Genomic DNA, 18,338 nt, shown 5'->3' on the forward strand with positions numbered 1-18,338 from the left:
AGGGTAATTAATTCATGATGTATAATTAAATTATTGATTCATTCAATTCGTTTTTACAATGAGACCGTGTATGAAAATAATACATCACATTTAATTAATGTCGTATTTTATTAATCCCTTCTATTAAAGTAGTACTCTATTTATGCAACTTCAGGGGCGGAGCCTTATGCAACCGCGGCGCATGCTGGGGTCGATGTGGAGAAGAGCGGACACTGTTTGGGATTTTAAAGTTCTTTAATACATTTAGTCAGGTCAAAGTCATGGCTTCCTATGGTTGTCAGCTCTTCTCTGTCCTCAGTAGGAGGCTTTGCAGGGTGCGATGCACCGCCGCGCCCTCGGCCCGCGCGCTGCGGCTCTATGCTGGGCGCCTGCACCCGGCGGTGGGTCAGGGCGCAGACGCGCTGACGGGCAGTCACGGCACAGACGCGCTGACGGGGCGCCTAGACCGCTTCGGGGGGGTGACGGTCGACCTGGCTCATACCGGCCTGCCGCCGGACATCAGCGAGGGGGACTTCGGCAGTCTACTTAGAGGTCAGTGGTGGCCGGCGTTGTGCTCCAATGGAAGACTGGACGTCCAGTTTGAAGAATCATGATGCGCTAGATTCAATTATATACATTTGTATTTGTATAGACCTGAATCCCAGCTACAGTCACAAAGGCCTGGTTGATTATGGTCCCACGTTCATGCATAACAGGCCGTATATTCAGGAGATAACTCCCTTAACTAGCAAGTAAGAAATCTTGATCAGGAACGCAGAGTGGGGGATGATCAGGAGTGCAATGGGGGCCATAGTTGACACACACACACACACACACACACACACACACACACACACACACACACACACACACACACACACACACACACACACACACACACACACAGTGTTGCCGGAATCTAACCCATGTGCTGTGTGTTCTGACCTTTCCAGAGGGGGTGGGCCGGTGGCGTGCGGAGGGCCGGGTGGCGGTCTGGCTCCGCCTCCCCATCTCTCTGAGCCGCTGCGCCGCGGCGGCGGCTACGCTGGGCTTCACCTTCCACCATGCCCGGGCGGACCAGGCCACACTGGCCCTGTGGCTGGGCCCCGGGGCATGCAGGCTGCCCGGGTACGCATCCCACCAGGTGGGGGTCGCAGGTAGGACTACAGACACCGGGTAGGACTACAGACACTAGGTAGGACTACAGACACCAGGTAGAACTATAGACATTCGGTAGGACTACCATCTGACACCACGTAGGACCCTAGGAAGGACTACAGACACTATAGGAAGGACCACAGACACCGGGTAGGACTACAGACACTAGGAAGGACTACATACACTAGGTAGGACTACAGACACTAGATAGGACTACAGACACTAGATAGGACTACAGACATTCGGTAGGACTACAGACACCAGGTAGGACTACAGATACCAAGTAGGACTACAGATACCAGGTAGGACTACAGATACCAGGTAAGACTACAGGTAGGACTACAGACACTAGGTAGGACTACCACCAGATACTCGGTAGGACTACCACTATCATATATTATAATATTGAGTTGTTTTGTCATGGCCAGTCCATGCTAACTGGCAGCGTCCTGTGTTAAATACAGTAGGCTGTAATACGTTGACTGTCCACTAGAGGGCGGAGTGGGGTCCACGTCTCGTCCTCTCCTAGAGCCAGCATGTCACAACATGTTCACAACATCAGGCCCAAGTGGTGCTGCCAAGTCCCCTTATTAGGAGCGACCTTGGTTCGTTTTTTTCCGTTAAGTTGCTGAATATTGGTAGTAATTATTTGGGCGGGTTTCCAACATGTATTGGCTCATTATTCTGTCGTAGTTTGGACAGTGCGTTTGTTTCTTGCTGGCTCTATTCTCAGGCCTGGTTACACTGGGCATGGGTTCATTGTTGTGGCTGAGATAATGTCCTAAGGTGTTAAGTATTCGGTCAACCATGAAGTCAGACATATAAAACCATGATATAAGTATATCATGGTATCGTCATTTTTATATTGTTTTGAACGCGAGTGTAGCGGTATTCAGCCGTAAGTCCTGCCTAAGTGTGATGTTTAAAGGCACGAGAGAGAACCACAGAAGCCGTGGTCTGGGGACTGTATGAGAGCACAGAACCACAGTGAGAGGACCCAGCTGGAGAGGGCCTTAGATCTGATCGCTCTGGGGTGTAGTCCGTCACGCTGTGTCCAAGAGACCTCTGCATGGCAGGAACACAGGGACACACCACACACACCTGCTAGATGATGTCATAGGATGAGAAGGCCCACCGTTGATTGTCCCAACAGAGCCCCTTTAACAGCAGAACCTCCTGGTCATTTGAGTTCATGTCCACTGTCTCGTTACTTGATGATAACGAAGGTCCCCACAGTGGAGAAACGCTGTGGCAGATACCTCTCAATGTTCTCCACGTAGGAGATCTTCTTACTAAAGCAAATCCAAACTGCAGTACCCAGAATCCCCCTGTGATATGCTGCTTTTCCACCGGGAGTACCAGCGCAACCACGACTTAGCGCGGCACGACTTGGTTTGGTTCCAGGCACGTCGTGTTTCCATCTAAAAAAAGTACCTTTTCAACGTGGGCGGGTCGTAGAAAAAAACCTCTTCAACGTGGGTTTGTTGCAAAGCACGCGACACATAAACAGACAGGGCTACACACAGGAGCGTCTCCACCTCTGTCACGGTCCACTGCGTGTTCTTGTGCGCTGATCCTTGGGTGTTTCAATAATCAATCACTATTGTTGACTGAACGCTATTTAAAGATGCCGGTGTCGTGCCGAAAATGGAAATTCCGTCTGAAATCGCACCCCCCCTCTATTTAAGCTTTCGCTTATTTCGTCTGTGCTTTCTAGGGTCACATCATGCCTACATCTATGACTTGTAAACGATTACGTATTTTTTTGCCCTCGTAGTTCATTATCCTGAACTACGTTGCTCATCTTGTGATGATATGATATAAACACTGCTATAAACTATAAACCCTCTTTTCGTCAGAAGAAGAAATCTTACATATTGCTTTCTGTGATAATTTGCTCATCTTGTGCCGATATTATACAAACACTGCTATAACGCGGAGTGGGGCAGCGATTTGAGACCGGAATCCCATTTTCAACACAACATCTGGTGTCGGTTGTCAGGCTTGGACGACGCGCTTGTCCAGTGGCATCACTCAGTGGCCAGCAGCCTGTTTACGTCACACAAAAGTATCAGATCAGCTCTCATGGAACCTCGACGGAGGTGAGAGTTAAAAAGTACCAGGTACCAGATTTTGCAGATGGAAACGCAAAAAGGCGGGCCGAGTCGAGGCGAGTTGAGCTGGTACTGTCGGTGGAAAAAGGGCGATAGTTACCTTCAGGGCATTTGGCAGACGCTTTAATCCAAAGCGATTTACAATAAGTACATTTGTCAGAAGAAAGAGAAACAACAATATACCTCTGTCGGTGCGGTAAGGATGTTCACAGAACCAATTGCCAAGCACTAACAGTCACTAGGTTAACCCATTCCCTGTACACAACCAACTGTGCCAAGTACTGTTTTGCAAGGACGGTCAACACATAATAAGAGCGTACATTAAGTTCCCAGATGTACATCATACAATAAGTGCGTAAAAGGGGTGTGGGGGGAGGCTATGCAGAGTCTAGGTGAATCTGAACAAGTGAGTCTTGAGTCTTTTGCGGAAGCTGGTGAGCAACTCAGCGGTCGGCAGGAAGCTGCTCCACCACTGCGATGCCGAAACAGAAGAGTTGTGACTTTGATAGTAAGTTTGAAATAGTTGATGATAGTTGAGTTGGGTATTCCTTGTTTTCCTAGCGTTGGGCTCCTGGACAGAAGGCGGTGTAATGATAGGTTTCTCCTGAACAAGGCTGCTCCTCTCAGCGATCAGGAATGTCCTGTGTTTCCACTTAGAAGTCAAACAGCAGACTTCCAGAGAGCCGGTTCGTTCTCTGACCGCCGGTGAATAAGTACCTGCTCAGAGACTTGGCCCCCACATCTCACGAAGAGTCGGAAGCCTTAAGGAAAACTGTTGTTCCCGTTCTCTGCTCCAGCCCCGTCTCCCTTCCCGTTTCAGTCTGGGAGCAGAGTGTTCCCGGCCATCTTACTCATTTAGCAGATGCTTTGTCTGAAGCGAAGTGCGGTGAATTTGAAATACATTCCATGATCAACCATGATCAATGATTTCTCCAGGCTAGGCTCTGGACCCTGGGAATTGAAGACTCACATTGTCAGAGTTCACCTGGACTCTGCATAGCCTCCTCCCCATAACCCCTCTCCACATACCCCTCTTACAAACTTATTGTATGAGGTACGTCCTGGCAATTAAAATAGTACTGAGCATCGTGTAGCATCTTATCCTAGCTATCTCTGTTGTAAATGGGGATTAGGTTAACCTAACAATTGTTAGTGCTTGGCACTTCTGTAATATGAACATACTAACTGTACTGACAGCGATATATTGTTGTTTTGCTTTCTTCTGACAAAAGTACTTACTGTACTGTGCTTACTTAAGTCGCTTTGGATAAAAGCATCTGCTAAATGCCCTTAAAGGGGTAGTTCGGAATTTTGGACATAGGGCCTGATTCCCAAGTGAGCATTGGTATTCTATATCACTGGAGACAGTTTTCAACACATTTCATACAGTCCTTCTAGTTGTAGAGTTCGCTCGTGCTAGGCTAGCGCACGTCAACGGGCAATGCTAGCCTGCTATTAAAAACAGTCTTACCCACTCCACAGTATACCCGAGGTAAATCAATTATAACGACAGACTATAAATCTAAATGTCTGTTTATAGAATAATGTTAGAAATAAAACCAACCTTGCATTGCATTGCATGAGGGAATTGCGGGGTCTCAGCAGCAGTGTTTATATTCCTGTACGTAGGCTACGGCAGCGGCGGACTGATACCTAGGTTACCTGTCGCTGTCATTGCTACAAACGCAGAGTACAGTGAACGAAGGAATTCTATAAGCGTATTCAATTAGCAAGATATGCCCACGTTTGGAGGAGTTAGCGATGCATCTGCTTTTGAAGACGATTATGAGGAATTTGTTGTATCCAACGAACCGTACATGTACGAGCCGGTGTTTTGATGTCCAAGCCAGCAGCAACAAGCCACAGTTGAGTCCTTTCTGGATCTCGCACTGGAAATTGGTGGAAACTTTGTGGTGCCCATCTGTACCGTTTATTTCTACAATTTCTAAAAGCACACTGAACCATCATGTTGCCTAGTCGTTCAATTGCGCTTCTGTCCCACGCTTCTCTGTTTACGTTCTTCTGTCGTGATTCGGTTACAAACCCAGCGCATAGTAAAATTCCGCTTCTGCTGAGAAAGTAGTCCCTCGATGATTCATGCGATGCAAGGTTAGTTTTATTTCTAACATTATTCTATCAACACAGACATTTAAATCTATAGTCTGGCGTTATAATTGATTTACCTCGGGTGTACTGTGGAGTGGGTAAGACTGTTTTTAATAGCAGGCTAGCATTGCCCGTTGCCGTGCGCTAGCCTAGCACGAGCAAACTCTGCAACTAGAAGGACTGAATGAAATGTGTTAAACTGTCTCCAGTGATATAGAATACCAATGCTCACTTGGGAATCAGGCCCTATGTCCAAAATTCCGAACTACCCCTTTAATGTAAATGGGGTTGAACTCAGGATGTTCGATCTGGGAGTGGAACACCCTTTTTAAGGGGTCCTCAGGTCAGTTGTTGACCGGTGTTCTGGTGTTGTGTTTGGTTCTCAGGCGCAGTGGTGGACGAGTCCAACGGAAAGGTTCTCGTGGTCCAAGACAAAAACAAGGTATGTTTCCCTCCTCTCAATAACTAATGTTACTCTTGGTTTGGTATTTGTGTTTACCAAGATTACATATAATCTATATCTATGCTATACTGCTAGCTTTGTTGTTTATTTAAGTATAAACCGGTTAGGAAGTCAAGGACCTCACTAGTATTACTCCTCCTCCATACCTCCACTAAAACCCACTCCCTGCCGCCCAAACGTGTGTGTTCGTCAGACAGTTGCCGTCAGTGTGATTGGGGGGGCGTGTGAATGAAGGAGCAGTTGTTCCCTAGCGACCAACGGTGACCCTTGCGTCAGTTTGTTTGTCCAGGCGCCACCGTGTCAAATTCTTCCCTGAGCTGAAGGGCAACGGCCGACACACTTAGCATCGCCCCGAGACCGCCCCCCAAAACACAGCAAGATCGTGTGTGTGTGTGTGTGTGTGTGTGTGTGTGTGTGTGTGTGTGTGTGTGTGTGTGTGTGTGTGTGTGTGTGTGTGTGTGTGTGTGTGTGTGTGTGTGTGTGTGTGTGTGTGTGTGTGTGCATGACAACAGAGCTCATTGAAACTTTCCACACTGCTGTGCTGTATACTCCCTAATGAAGCCATTACCCAGAGCGCAGCCTCTCAACATCATCCATGTTTGAGGTCGATACACCTCAGTTCAACTCAACAGCCTGACCCTCTGTCTGATCAGAGTTTATTGGAGGCATTCAGGGCAATGCGTGCAGATGTATCATAATATAACAGGATAAATACTGAATACAGTTCCCTTAATATCTGGTCTGGGATTGAAAAAGAACATCTTATCTTTATCCTAGTTTATGTATAATAGCAGTATTTATCTGACTCGCGTTTTGTTTACTCGGTTTCTGTCAGAAGGAGACTTCCTAACTATTTTATCTCTCTTCATCTTTGCCAATCTCCTCCTTTTTCCAGCGTTTACTGGAAGTAAACACTAGAAGCTGGCAGCTATTCTTGGCTAGCGGTCAACGTTCTGATGCATTTGCGAAGCATAAAACCTTTGAGACATAAAACACAACTAGACAGTGTGAGCATCCTCCCAGGGACAGAATGGGCCGACTTGGCTTTGGTTGAATACTGATTAATCAGTAGCTTAAACCCTGACTTGGCCAATGACCTTTAGCAGATTATTCAGCGTTAATTGAACAAAGATGTGTATGTAAATCTGCTGTGTTTCTTTCTGAGTGTTTTCAGTTAGAAAGGTGAGGGTTTTCACTCGACAAAGGAAAAGCATGGCGCTCCTACCAGCCAGTGTAACTAAGCTTGCTACACTGCTAAGAACAGCTAACTATGCTTGCATGCTAGAACAGCTAACTATGCTAGCACGCCAACAGTTGCTAATGAGAGGAAACACGATGGATAAGAGAGACAATAAATGTTTAATTATTCCCTTTTGTGGTACAGGCTTTAGAAACATAGCAGTTGTGATACAGAACATGAAAATATAGGTCTTAGTGCATTTGTGTTCCTCATATAAACAACAAGACGGGAAACAACACATTCGGAAAGTCGCATCGCTGTGAAATGGCATTTTAGAAAAAGCTGTGTTCAAAATAGATCCACTAGAAAAATATTTATACAGCAACGATGTCATAATTTAACAAGCAGCAATGTATCATATACTTTGACAGAAAATAAAGGTTTACACCACATTATGCCTTTCTCTGGGTTTTAGAGCAACACAGAAACTAAGAGGTGGAGAGTTTCAGTTTGCCGTGTGATTGAGCCCTGATTAGAGGAACTAACCAACGTTATATCTGACTTCTGGTTTCAGACCCTGAATGCCTGGAAGTTTCCTGGTGGACTTTCTGAACTAGGAGAGAATATTGGTAAGTTGATAAACATTACCTTCTAGTTTCCATGTGGGTGAGTCGTTTTGATCTTAATCACATCTCTTTTCTTGGCACACCCCAGATTTCACACAAGCACTTATTAAAACGTATTCAACTTGTTAGAACAGCAGTAGCTATGTTTTAACTGAGAGGAAGGCATGAGGACATGCATGGAAACTGTTAAAATACAGCCTCAGAAGGTTGGGAATGGTCAAACGTTTGCCAGGGAAGACCAGGCGACCAATCAAAGGCCGGTATAGTTTTGTGTTTGTTTATCCATCAGAGGTGTAGATTTGAGTTCAGCCATAGTACCGTTTTACCATTCATTCATAAAGTACAAGCATGTGACATGTCAATCAGATAGAATTCACTCTTTATACCATTCAGGAAAAGATAATAGCTTTAAATATAGTAATCATGGACTCGAAAATAAAGCAGCATTGAATGAGTGTCACTAGTCTACTTAGTACGTTGACACATGGTTACTGAACTAACCAGGATGTTATGAACACCTCCATACTCTGGTTCTTCCTCCCACTCCCTATATTGCTCCTCCAACTCCTCCCCCCTCCTCCTGTTCTTCCCCTCCCCCCAACCTCCTCCTTCCCCTCCTCCTCCCTTTCGCTCCTCCCTTTTGCACCTCCTCCTCCACCTCTTTGCCCCTCCTCCTCTTCCCCCCCCATCTCCTCCCTCCCCCCCTCCTCCTCCCCCCCCTCCCCTTCCTCCCCAGGAGCCACGGCGGTCCGGGAGGTACAGGAGGAGACGGGCGTGTGCTCCGAGTTCCGCTCCCTGCTCAGCGTGCGGCAGCAGCACGACCAGCCCGGCGCCTTCGGGGCGTCTGACCTCTACCTCATCTGCCGGCTCCGCCCCCTCACCTACAGCATCGACTTCTGCACCGAGGAGTGCCTGCGCTGCGATTGGCTGCCCATAGCAGAGCTAGCGCGCACCGAGGAGACCACGCCCATCACGAGCCGCGTGGCGCATCTGCTGCTATACGGGCTGGAGAAGGGCTGGGGCGCCGTGGACCTCCCCATGGAGACGCTCCCCGCTGTGCACTCGGGCCGCTTTTACCAGCTGTACCACCGGGGCCTGCCGCTAGCCAAGCCTAACTAGCCTAAGCCAGGCTAGCACATGGAGCCACCTGATTCTACCAGCTGTACCACCGGGGCCGGCCCTGGGGCCCGCCTCATGCTAGCCTAGCCTAGCATGCTAACTCAGGCTAGCTCATCGAGCCACATGAACACACCAATATTAGGGATACTTGAAGTGTGTTTAGCATTGATAATGGTTATTACAATGTGGCGTAAAAGGTCCCACTACGACGGTGTTAAAGCCGCTGAACACTTAAGCCTCGGACAGCGCCCCCTCAGGGAGCAATGGGTACTGCAGTGGCTGCTGTTGTACCAGGTGATGTCACCGGACACTGTTTATTTCTTGTTTCTTGTTGTGGTTTGGGTTTATGATTTTTGACCACTTGAGCCATGGTTGGTTGGTTTTTGTCAATCAGAACAAATATTGAGTATTTTAATTTATTCTGAAAATGTATCAACAGAATTATTTATGGAAAAGAAACATTAAGGGAAAGGTTATCATGATAACAAGAAGTGTAAGGATGACACAAGGAAAGAGTAGGCTGTACTGGAGGGGAGGTTCTAGCATTGTAACACATCTTACTGGATAAATTAGAGGTGTGATATTATTATTAATTAAGAACAGCGATGGTTATCGTTTCTGTCACCACTGCCTTAATTTCCTTGATTTCTGTTTGACGGTTTTTAACAATAAAAACAGACTGTTATTACAAATCAAAGCCTTGAATCCTTCCTTCAACCACAGTCCTGAATGAAGTCATATAGTAATATATCTTAAAGATGTCTCTAAACGCTAACCTCTCAGACCTAGTATAGCTTTGCTCGCTGCTGGAGAACCGTGCTAATTTTCAGAAATGATCTGCTTTCCTTCTCCAGCCCCGACCTAATGAAGCCCCCTGCAGTAAAGGACTGAGTCGGACCTTTAAGTCTCGGACCATCCCTTTAAACGTGGAGCTGGACTGAAGACCGGGCCTTCATCTGAACTGCTCCTAGCTACCTCGTCCTGATTCTATTGTTCCTCTCCCTCCTCCCCGTTGCCTATGAATATCAGAGTTCTGGTCCGGCCTTACTGGACTAGGTCTGGACTAGGACCTGGACGCCATGGGGAGGAACAGGATAGCCTTCTGGCCGGGTCCGGTCTTGGTGCCGGTCTTGTACTGTCCGGAGCGCTGTAGGGCCACGTACATCTCAGGGTACTTCTTGGAGCGGTAGGTGTTGTAGTTGTTGCTCTCCAGGCGCTCCAGGAAGTAACATTCGTCCGTCGCTCGCCTCTGTGGACGTAGAGAGAAAGGGAGAGAGGGGGTTGATGAGAGATCGATTACAGTTTGGGGAATGGGAGAGCGGTGAAGGTAGAGCAGGACAATGAAGGCATTGTTCTTTCGGTTCCCTGCTTGGCTCAAGAGCATCACCGGGACAACCGGCTGTTGTTGGAAATTCGGTGAATCAACGGTTTGTCCAGGGCTGTCGTCACTAACCTTTGACAACCGACCCACCGAATACCCCAAGTACCTTCTGGTGACGAGGTGTGTGAGAGGCTAATGACTGCTGTCCAGTCATTGGGGAGACCCCTTGGACCTGAAGCCAGTAACAGATACGTGACGTCAGCGAGCCGCAAGGCATCTCCCTCAATGAGGAACAAGAAGGCTGCCTTCGTTTGGTTTGAACTCCGGTCAACCCTGAACTCCCTGAATACCATCCTACCCTCTGGAGATAGTCAAACGGCCAACAGTAAACTGGGACATGTTGTCATGCCGACGGACTGATTATTTGAAAACTTGGCTGTCAATAAACCACTTGCTGTTCTCCTAATAGTAAAAACAACATGCATGAATGACACGAGTCCAGCAGCACATTCAATAGGGTCTTACTAGCGGTGTGGAAAAGGAGACATTTCATTTAAGTCTATGTGGAAGTGGAATTACTACCAGACATGCGTCCTCTGTGGGAACTATGATTCAGTAGCTGAGTGGATGTGATGATTCAGCCCTGGCCCAGATCTGCGTGTTGTTAGGTGTTGCCCCTCCTACACCCAGTCCAGTAAGAGGGTCGCTGCCTGCCTCAGCTACCTCTACAACCCTCAATGTCACAGGCACAACTATCACTCCCTCCAGTGGAAACAACAGTCCAGTCGAGGTCATTAGCACTCTTCATCTCAGTCTCAGTCTCCGATGGCTGCATAGGCCCAGATCTGAGGACAGGACCTCAGAAGAGCCTCGGAAAACCCAACCCACATCAGATGACCCTTGTGTCAGGATTAGCAAGGAGCGAAGAAGGCACCCATTAGAATATATTTATCCAGGGCTCAACAGTAAAGCAGCATTGATTGTGTGTCACTGGTGTAGTTATATTACACTGACAGCTGGGTACTGGACTACCTGTCCGGACAAGGGAGGTGTACCCAGGATGTTCAGAACACCTCTGTTCCTACTCACGGTTCATTCTCCTACCCCCTATCCTGCTCCTCCTCGAACCAAGTTAACGTCAAACCAAATCTCCATCAGATTGAACTCTGCTGATCGCTGCGCCTTCGTCGAGCGCAAACCGCAGAGCTCACTCTGTGCTTAGACAAGCTAAAACCCCTCCCTAGCGCTGATTGGTCCGTACACTCTTTGGGGGTGGACGGTTGTTTTTACTGGGAGCGAGGCCAGGCTGATCCTCGGCGAGAACCTGAGATGTGAACTTGTGATCAGCAGATGTTGAACTTGTAATATCCAGATGTTCTCCTAATTCTCCATGTACCCACCGTCCACCAGAAACGCAGCCTGGGGCGGCCGCTCAATCGGCTTCACACACAGAAGGCATCTGCGTGTTCAGCACAGGAAATGCTTGGAATACATCATTAGATGCGCCCACTAAAGAGGTAGGGGTTAGATAACCTATGGCTGAACATACAGACCCACTGACCTCCAGGTTTAATAGCGCAAAGATGGAATTCCTGTTGTGCACATGTCTTTCTGCTAGCTTCCGTAGCTTCTTATTAGCAAGCCGGAGGAACCACCGAGCCACATCAGACCCCCGCCTCTACACTCACGGCCCCCCATTCTAAAGCTAAGGCCACACTGCACGCGTTTTTCGGGTTAAAAAACGTGCATAACGCGCCTAACTTGACGCTTGATCATTGTGTGTCACAAAAATGGTTAAACGTGCCTAACGCGCCTGTGGCTGCGCTGGATTTAGGAGTCCGAGGTAGGAAACCCAAACGCTACCGTGTTTGGGTGCATGATGGAGTTTAGATCGGGTTAGATTAAATAATCTCGGATATGAATAACAATAATCTGGATAAATAACTTCACATGGTGAGATTGGTGTGTTTCCAGCCAGTGTTGCCAGATTTGGTTGAGCTAAATCCGCCCAATCACGTTCCAAAACCCGCCCACTTCAGCAAAAAACCGCCCAATGACGTTTTTTCACAGGAAAAAAATAATTTTTGAATAAACATTAAACGCATGTTGTGGTTCTAGTGTTATATGCGCCAAGAGTTACTTCTAATGGCTGCAATGTTTTATGCTCCGTCCGGTTGAGGAGTAATAATAAACATCCCTGGGGATTTTACCATATCGACTCGTCCTTCTGATTACGCGGTAACGCTACAGTATTAAACAATTAAGCCCAAATGGCAAGTTCTATTTTATTATCACAGACCGTGCATGTCACAGAATATGTTCGGCATGATGCTTATTTCGCTAACAGAGTTGAGAGAGAGCGGGCTTTTGCCTCAGACTTCTGCGTCGGCGCACAACGGTTTGTTGATGTGAAGTATATTGAAGTATAGGCCTACTGAGTTTTGTATTTGTACCGTTTTTAAACCATAAAATAACAGTTTGGTGTGCTGTTTTCACATTATTAAAAAACCGCCAGATATTGGCAAAAGCAGTCCAAAATGTATATACCCGCCCAATGCATTTTTTCCCCGCGAGATGAAATCTAAAGTAGCCCAATTGGGCGGGAACCCGCCCAATCTGGCAACACTGTTTCCAGCATTTGTAGTGTTGATCAGCAGAGATATAGTCCGCCAAGACGTTTAGGTTGCTTAGCAACCAGAGACGCTGTCCATGCAAGTGAATGGAGTGTTCCCTCTTCGTCATAACTATCAAACCAAACATCCTGAAACATTATGAAAGTAAAATGCACATTTCTCGCAAAAAATGTCTACATAAACGCATTTAATGGCGTAACTATGTTACTATTTCCACCCAGAATAAAGAAAGATGTCGGCCGTATGCTTCTGTGCAAGCGTCACTACTCTCTGCCAGTGACGTCGGGTCAAGCTCCACGCTGATTGGCTATCGCGGCTAAGCATCACGCGTTGGAGCGTTGAAAGTTCAATTTTTTTAACCCCGGGCGTTGGTGCGTTGGGCGCGTTACTGCGTTTACGTGCGTAATTACGTGCGTCTACCGCGTCTAAAGGCCCATTCACACCCTACGGTAAATACGGATACGGACAGTTTCGTACTATAATATCTGATATATATATATAAATAGCCTATATATATAGTATTTGACGTTTTGTACTTATATTATACTATATACCTGACATTTTTATTTTATTGTTATTGTTCCCCTGCATTGGCAATGAGTTGTAACTGGTCATTTAACAACATTTTGAGGAGATAATCTGCGGGTTGGTGAGGGGTGTCACATGCCACCGCACACTTTTTGCACTTCTTTTTGCCAATTTCGGATGACGCAAAGCAAAATCATCTCTACAGATGTCATGTTTGCGATTGTCGATGCCGTTAATTTGTGAAACGACAGTCACTGCCCTCTAGAGGATTTATTGCGTAACATCCATAACAACGCTGAAACCAGACAGAGGTATGAAGGGTAGTTCCGGGGGCAACGTTTGGGGCGACGGACGAATTTCGTCCGGATCCGGAGGTATCGATCGGCCTTAACGCCCCGCGACGCATCAACGCGTGTAACGCGTCTACGCGCCTATACCAATGGTTCCCTATGCAAAAATGCAGATTTTCGACGCCCCAAACGCGGGCGGTTTGGGGCGGTTGGTGTGGCCGTACCTTAAGAGCAACCACATCCAATTCAGAGTAGCAGGCATGGCCACTGGGCTGGATTGAGGAACACGTCGTCAGGATGGACCTCCCAATCCAGATAGTTCTGCTCTACAGTCACCTGGCTTCAGCTGTGTCGTACCTCTCTAGATCGTAGGTCTAGATCTCAGTGTGAGTCTAGATCCTGTGTGGTACTAGATCGTGGGTCTTTTCGTTTTTCCTCATAAATTGTGTTAATTTTTTGTTTACAGCTCAACCAACAGGTTATATTATGGAAGGCAAAAGATCTGAGGAGAAGAAGAACCTTCAGGGCACCCAGTGAAGTGAGTGAGGAGCAGCCGGAGGAGGAAGAGCAGGGGGACTCAGGACTCACCGCTCCGAACAGCCTCCCGTCGCGGTTCATGGCCAGGTAGCGGTTAGCAGCCAGCCCCTTAATCACCACCTCCCCCACCGACGTGGCCTGGAGCTGCAGCCGGACTGGGGGCAGAGACACCTCGTTAGTGTGGGACAACCAGCCAATCAACAAGCTCCAATCAGCAGCTATGAAACGCTCTAGAGTGGATGGCCAATTATAAATAAGCCCCTCCTCACCAACAGACTTCAGCTCCTCCATGAAGGCAGCGTATTCAAATGACGCACACACACACACACACACACACACACACACACACACACACACACACACACACACACACACACACACACACACACACACACACACACACACACACACACACACAGAAAACAGTCAAACTCCTCCCTGGTTCGTAGGAGGACTCGGCTGTACAGAGTCTGGCTGCTGGGTGGGAGGTACTGGGCAGGTTGGACGGATCGTCTATCAAGCAGACATTCCTCTCTGAGAGTGGAGATGACTCTCTGTTCTGCATCGTGTTATCCAGTGGGCAGGCGTCTCGAAGCCAGACCCAGACCACTGCTCGCTGAACTCAATGTGGGGAGAAGAGTTCCCTGAGGGAGACCTGCTGTAATTAAAGTTGTTCTTCACACTCGTCCTCTAACTTGTGTTGCAATGTTTAGGGGCATATATTAGCCCTTAGATACAGAGCTAAGGGCTATTTGAGGTGAGAGTGGACAATCTGTCCACTCTCAAGTGGACAAGTCATTCAAAATGATTATCTCTCTATCATCTCTTGCATTAAATTGTTGTTCTGTTCACTGATCACCTGAATAATACCTTCAATATTTTGTGGTTCACCTTCCGGTGCTTCAACACAATGAGAGGGCTGTCATTCAAAGCCTGGAAGCCTGACATGAGCACCCCTTTCCCCTGAGCAGGTTAAAGGTGGAGGCTAAGGCCCCGTTTACACGAAGGGAAAACGCAGATATTTTCACACGGTTTGGCCTCTCATTTACACGAAAACGCTGTTTTTGTCACAGAAAATGATCATTTTTAAAAACTCCGGCCAAAGTGGAGATTTCTGAAAACGCCGGTTACGTGTTGTCGTGTCAACGGGTAGAAACGGGGTTTTAGGTTCTGAAACGTCACATTATGCGCCAGGAAATGCTTAACGTCATATGAGCGCCCTATGTTTACAGTTTGTTTGTTACAGGAAGACGCTCGTGTTATTCGTTGTTGTTGATTCTGAGGATTCTGATTGGCTTGCATGGCTTTATCCTTCTCCCTACACTGCCGCCCATAGGTTTGGCATAGTTATAATGTCCCGACGGCGTATTTATCCGTTTTGATGTAAACGACAACTTTTTTGAAAACGATGTGTGCACAATGTTATTTTTGAAAACGGAGGGGGGGAAATATTTGTTTCTATAAATACCCTGCTACGTATAAACGTGGCCTAAATACCACCGGGGGTAAAGATAGCCCAGCAGTCTCCCTTAACTCCTGAGGTATTGGGCCACCAGGTGTTGCCCTTCCCACATGCCTCTGGGTCTTAATCACTGCATCTAACGCCCTGAACCGACCCTCCACCCTTCCTTCTTCCTGGTGGTGACGCAGGCAAGCATCTGCAGGGCACTGCGATCCACAAACAAGAGGAAACCCATTAGTGTGTGTTGAGTAAACTGCGGTGACCAGCCTTCAGACTGGATGTCAGGCAGACAGAGCCGTGAGCGGAGCTTTTTGTGAATGGCGATGACTCAAGGTGGTGGACATCGACACTGTCCCTATCCAGACGATGTTACAGTAGATACAGCGATGCCATGCCGTCACCCTGGCACCGACGCTGGGCACAGACCAAGCCTCCAGCATTGCCCAACACCAATGGTAAATGGTGAATGGACTGCATTTATACAGCGCTTTTCTAACCAGTGGCCACTCAAAGCGCTTCACAATATGGCCTAACATTCACCCATCATGCACACGTTCCCATATCGACGGCAGTGTCAACCACACAAGGCAACGGCCAGCTTGTCTGGAGTCAGGGTGAGGTGTCTTGCTTAGGGACACCTCAACACTCGAACTAGCAACCTTCGATTTACCAGCCAACCCGCTCTACCTCCTGAGCCACATGCCACAAAACGGACAAAATCAGCCTTGGGGAATCGGAAACGCTGCGATAGTCCTGCGAGCGTGGTTTCCTCTACACTGGCACTTCCTGGTTGGATGTGCGTGGGGAAAAGGCAGCACAGAGAAGCATTGTGTTGGGGGCGGGAAGCCACGAGTCTGGCAGTACTTACTGAGGCTAATGTGTGCGGCTAGCGTCTGGCACCACTTACTGTGGGGGTTGGTCTTCTCGCGGATGCCGTCCACCCGGCCGTCGGAGGCGATCCGCAGGAAGAAGCCTCCGTTCTTGCAGTACAGCCTCTTGGGGTCTCTGAAGTTGGCCGCCGGGAAGCCGCCGCTACCGTCGTCAGGTGTGGCGGGAAGAGTGGTGATATCTCCCGTGGCCATCGCCTCCTCTTCCCTCTTCCTCCTCCTCCGCTCGTCTTCTTCTGCTGCGTCTCCTTCTCCCCTCCCGGCAGAGCAGGAGCCCCGTACTGGCCTCCCACCTCCCACTAACTCTGCCCTCCCCCCTCAGCCTCCCCTCCCCTCGGAACAGGACCTGGCTCTCCCTCACCCTGGGGGTTCCTCCCGCTGAACAACCCTCCTTAAGGAGGGCCCTCCCACATCCGTGGAGATCGGGGGCTCGGAACCTTCTGTCTGGCTGGAGGTGAAGCTCTGTCCTTCGGTCTGCTGATCCTGCTCCTGCTGGTCCTGAGGTGTAGCAGCCGGACCGGTCCTGGCCCTGGTTCTTGCCCTGTTCCTGGTAGGTTCTGGGAGAGAGGTCTGATCCGCGCGTACAGGGAATGGGAGCGGGCCCTCTGCTCTGCTCGGCTCTGCTCTGCTGTTTAATAAAGGAGGGCAGCTGGCTTAGATCTGTGAGAGGCTTTCCCTGCAGGGCCTCCGATCGCATGCGCTCTGAGAGCACACACACTTACACACACACACACACACACACACACACACACACACACACACACACACACACACACACACACACACACACACACACACACACACACACACACACACACTCACACACTCAAAGGCTGTGGACTGACGGACCGCTAAGCAGCCTCCCTTGCATGGAAGGAGGAGAGGAGAGGAGGAGAAGAGGAGGGCTGGTTCTGCGTCACTTGGCCACTCCGGAGAGGAGGTCTCGTACCCTAAGTGTGAACAGCAACCTTTCATTAATGCTCACACTGAGGGGAGACTCAACTCAGAGCCTCTTTGAGAGTTCCTTGGACTATAACTGTAATCCAATAAATAGTTATGTTCATAAAGTTTATGGGGCGAGGATGAAAATGTCCCATGTTCCAGTATATAATCCAAAAGGCTTGTCATGGTTCCCCTTGAGGCCAGGTTAAGTGTGAGGGCCTGATGAGGTAGTGCTCAGGGCTTCTGCTCAGAGGTGACCACATCTGAAGGTCTCACTGGTCAGTATGTTCCAGCTGCTCCACAGCGGGTCAGACTCACATCCACCGTGTTCACATTGCTTGTGAGGTTCTTGGGCCATTGCTGTATGGACGACACACACTGTGGCTGCACCTCAGAGTGGTGGGGTCCTTCACAGATCTTCTGTGGCATCGGCAAAACACAAGAGGTTGAAAGGTCAGGAGTGAAGACCAACTCAACAGACTCATGGGGCAGCATGTGTCTGTTGAGTGGCGAGGAGTCCCTGAGCAAGACGTCTCAGCCTAACCGACGAGCTTGCTGTCGCCTTGCGTGGCTGACACCGCCGTCAGTGTGTGAATGTGTGCATGAACGGGGAATGTGAGGTAATATTGTAAAGCGCTTTGAGTGGCCACTGGTTAGGAAAGCACGGTATAAACGCAGTCCATTTACACAACCCCCAAATCACTCGGCTTAGACCAATGGGAATTCAAAAGCTAACTGGACAGGAACAGTGAAAGTTCATGTCTAACCGGCTCCAATGATCTCACAGGACCAGAGGAGGGACAAGGTGTGAAGATCTGGCCAAACCAAACCCTAGCAGGGGACAAACAGGCTGATCCGTCACCGTGGGAGCTCAGACTCAGCAGTCAATCATGAACCAAAACACACAGAACTAGAAAACAGAGCTGGTAACCCTGACAACTGTATCGCTGCGGTAGGAGAGTGTCAGGGTGGAACTTGACATATTGATCCTTC

General features: G+C 48.5%; 2 protein-coding genes across 2 annotated transcripts; one reads left to right on the plus strand and one right to left on the minus strand.

The window, feature by feature from the left end:
* Positions 1-167: 167 nt before the first annotated feature.
* Positions 168-9,455, plus strand: nudt6 (nudix (nucleoside diphosphate linked moiety X)-type motif 6). The gene is made up of 5 exons (XM_056601104.1): positions 168-531; positions 933-1,136; positions 5,744-5,799; positions 7,575-7,629; positions 8,363-9,455. Exons 1-5 carry the CDS (start codon positions 261-263, stop codon positions 8,743-8,745), a joined length of 969 nt encoding a protein of 322 aa, XP_056457079.1. The 5' UTR covers positions 168-260; the 3' UTR covers positions 8,746-9,455.
* fgf2 (fibroblast growth factor 2) lies at positions 8,364-16,696 on the minus strand. The gene is made up of 3 exons (XM_056601107.1): positions 16,424-16,696; positions 14,106-14,209; positions 8,364-9,994 (listed from the first exon to the last, which is right to left on the minus strand). Exons 1-3 carry the CDS (start codon positions 16,596-16,598, stop codon positions 9,809-9,811), a joined length of 465 nt encoding a protein of 154 aa, XP_056457082.1. The 5' UTR covers positions 16,599-16,696; the 3' UTR covers positions 8,364-9,808.
* Positions 16,697-18,338: the final 1,642 nt, after the last annotated feature.

This window comes from Gadus chalcogrammus, chromosome 10 (genome assembly GCF_026213295.1).
Source record: "Gadus chalcogrammus isolate NIFS_2021 chromosome 10, NIFS_Gcha_1.0, whole genome shotgun sequence".
NCBI classification, from domain to species: domain Eukaryota; kingdom Metazoa; phylum Chordata; class Actinopteri; order Gadiformes; family Gadidae; genus Gadus; species Gadus chalcogrammus.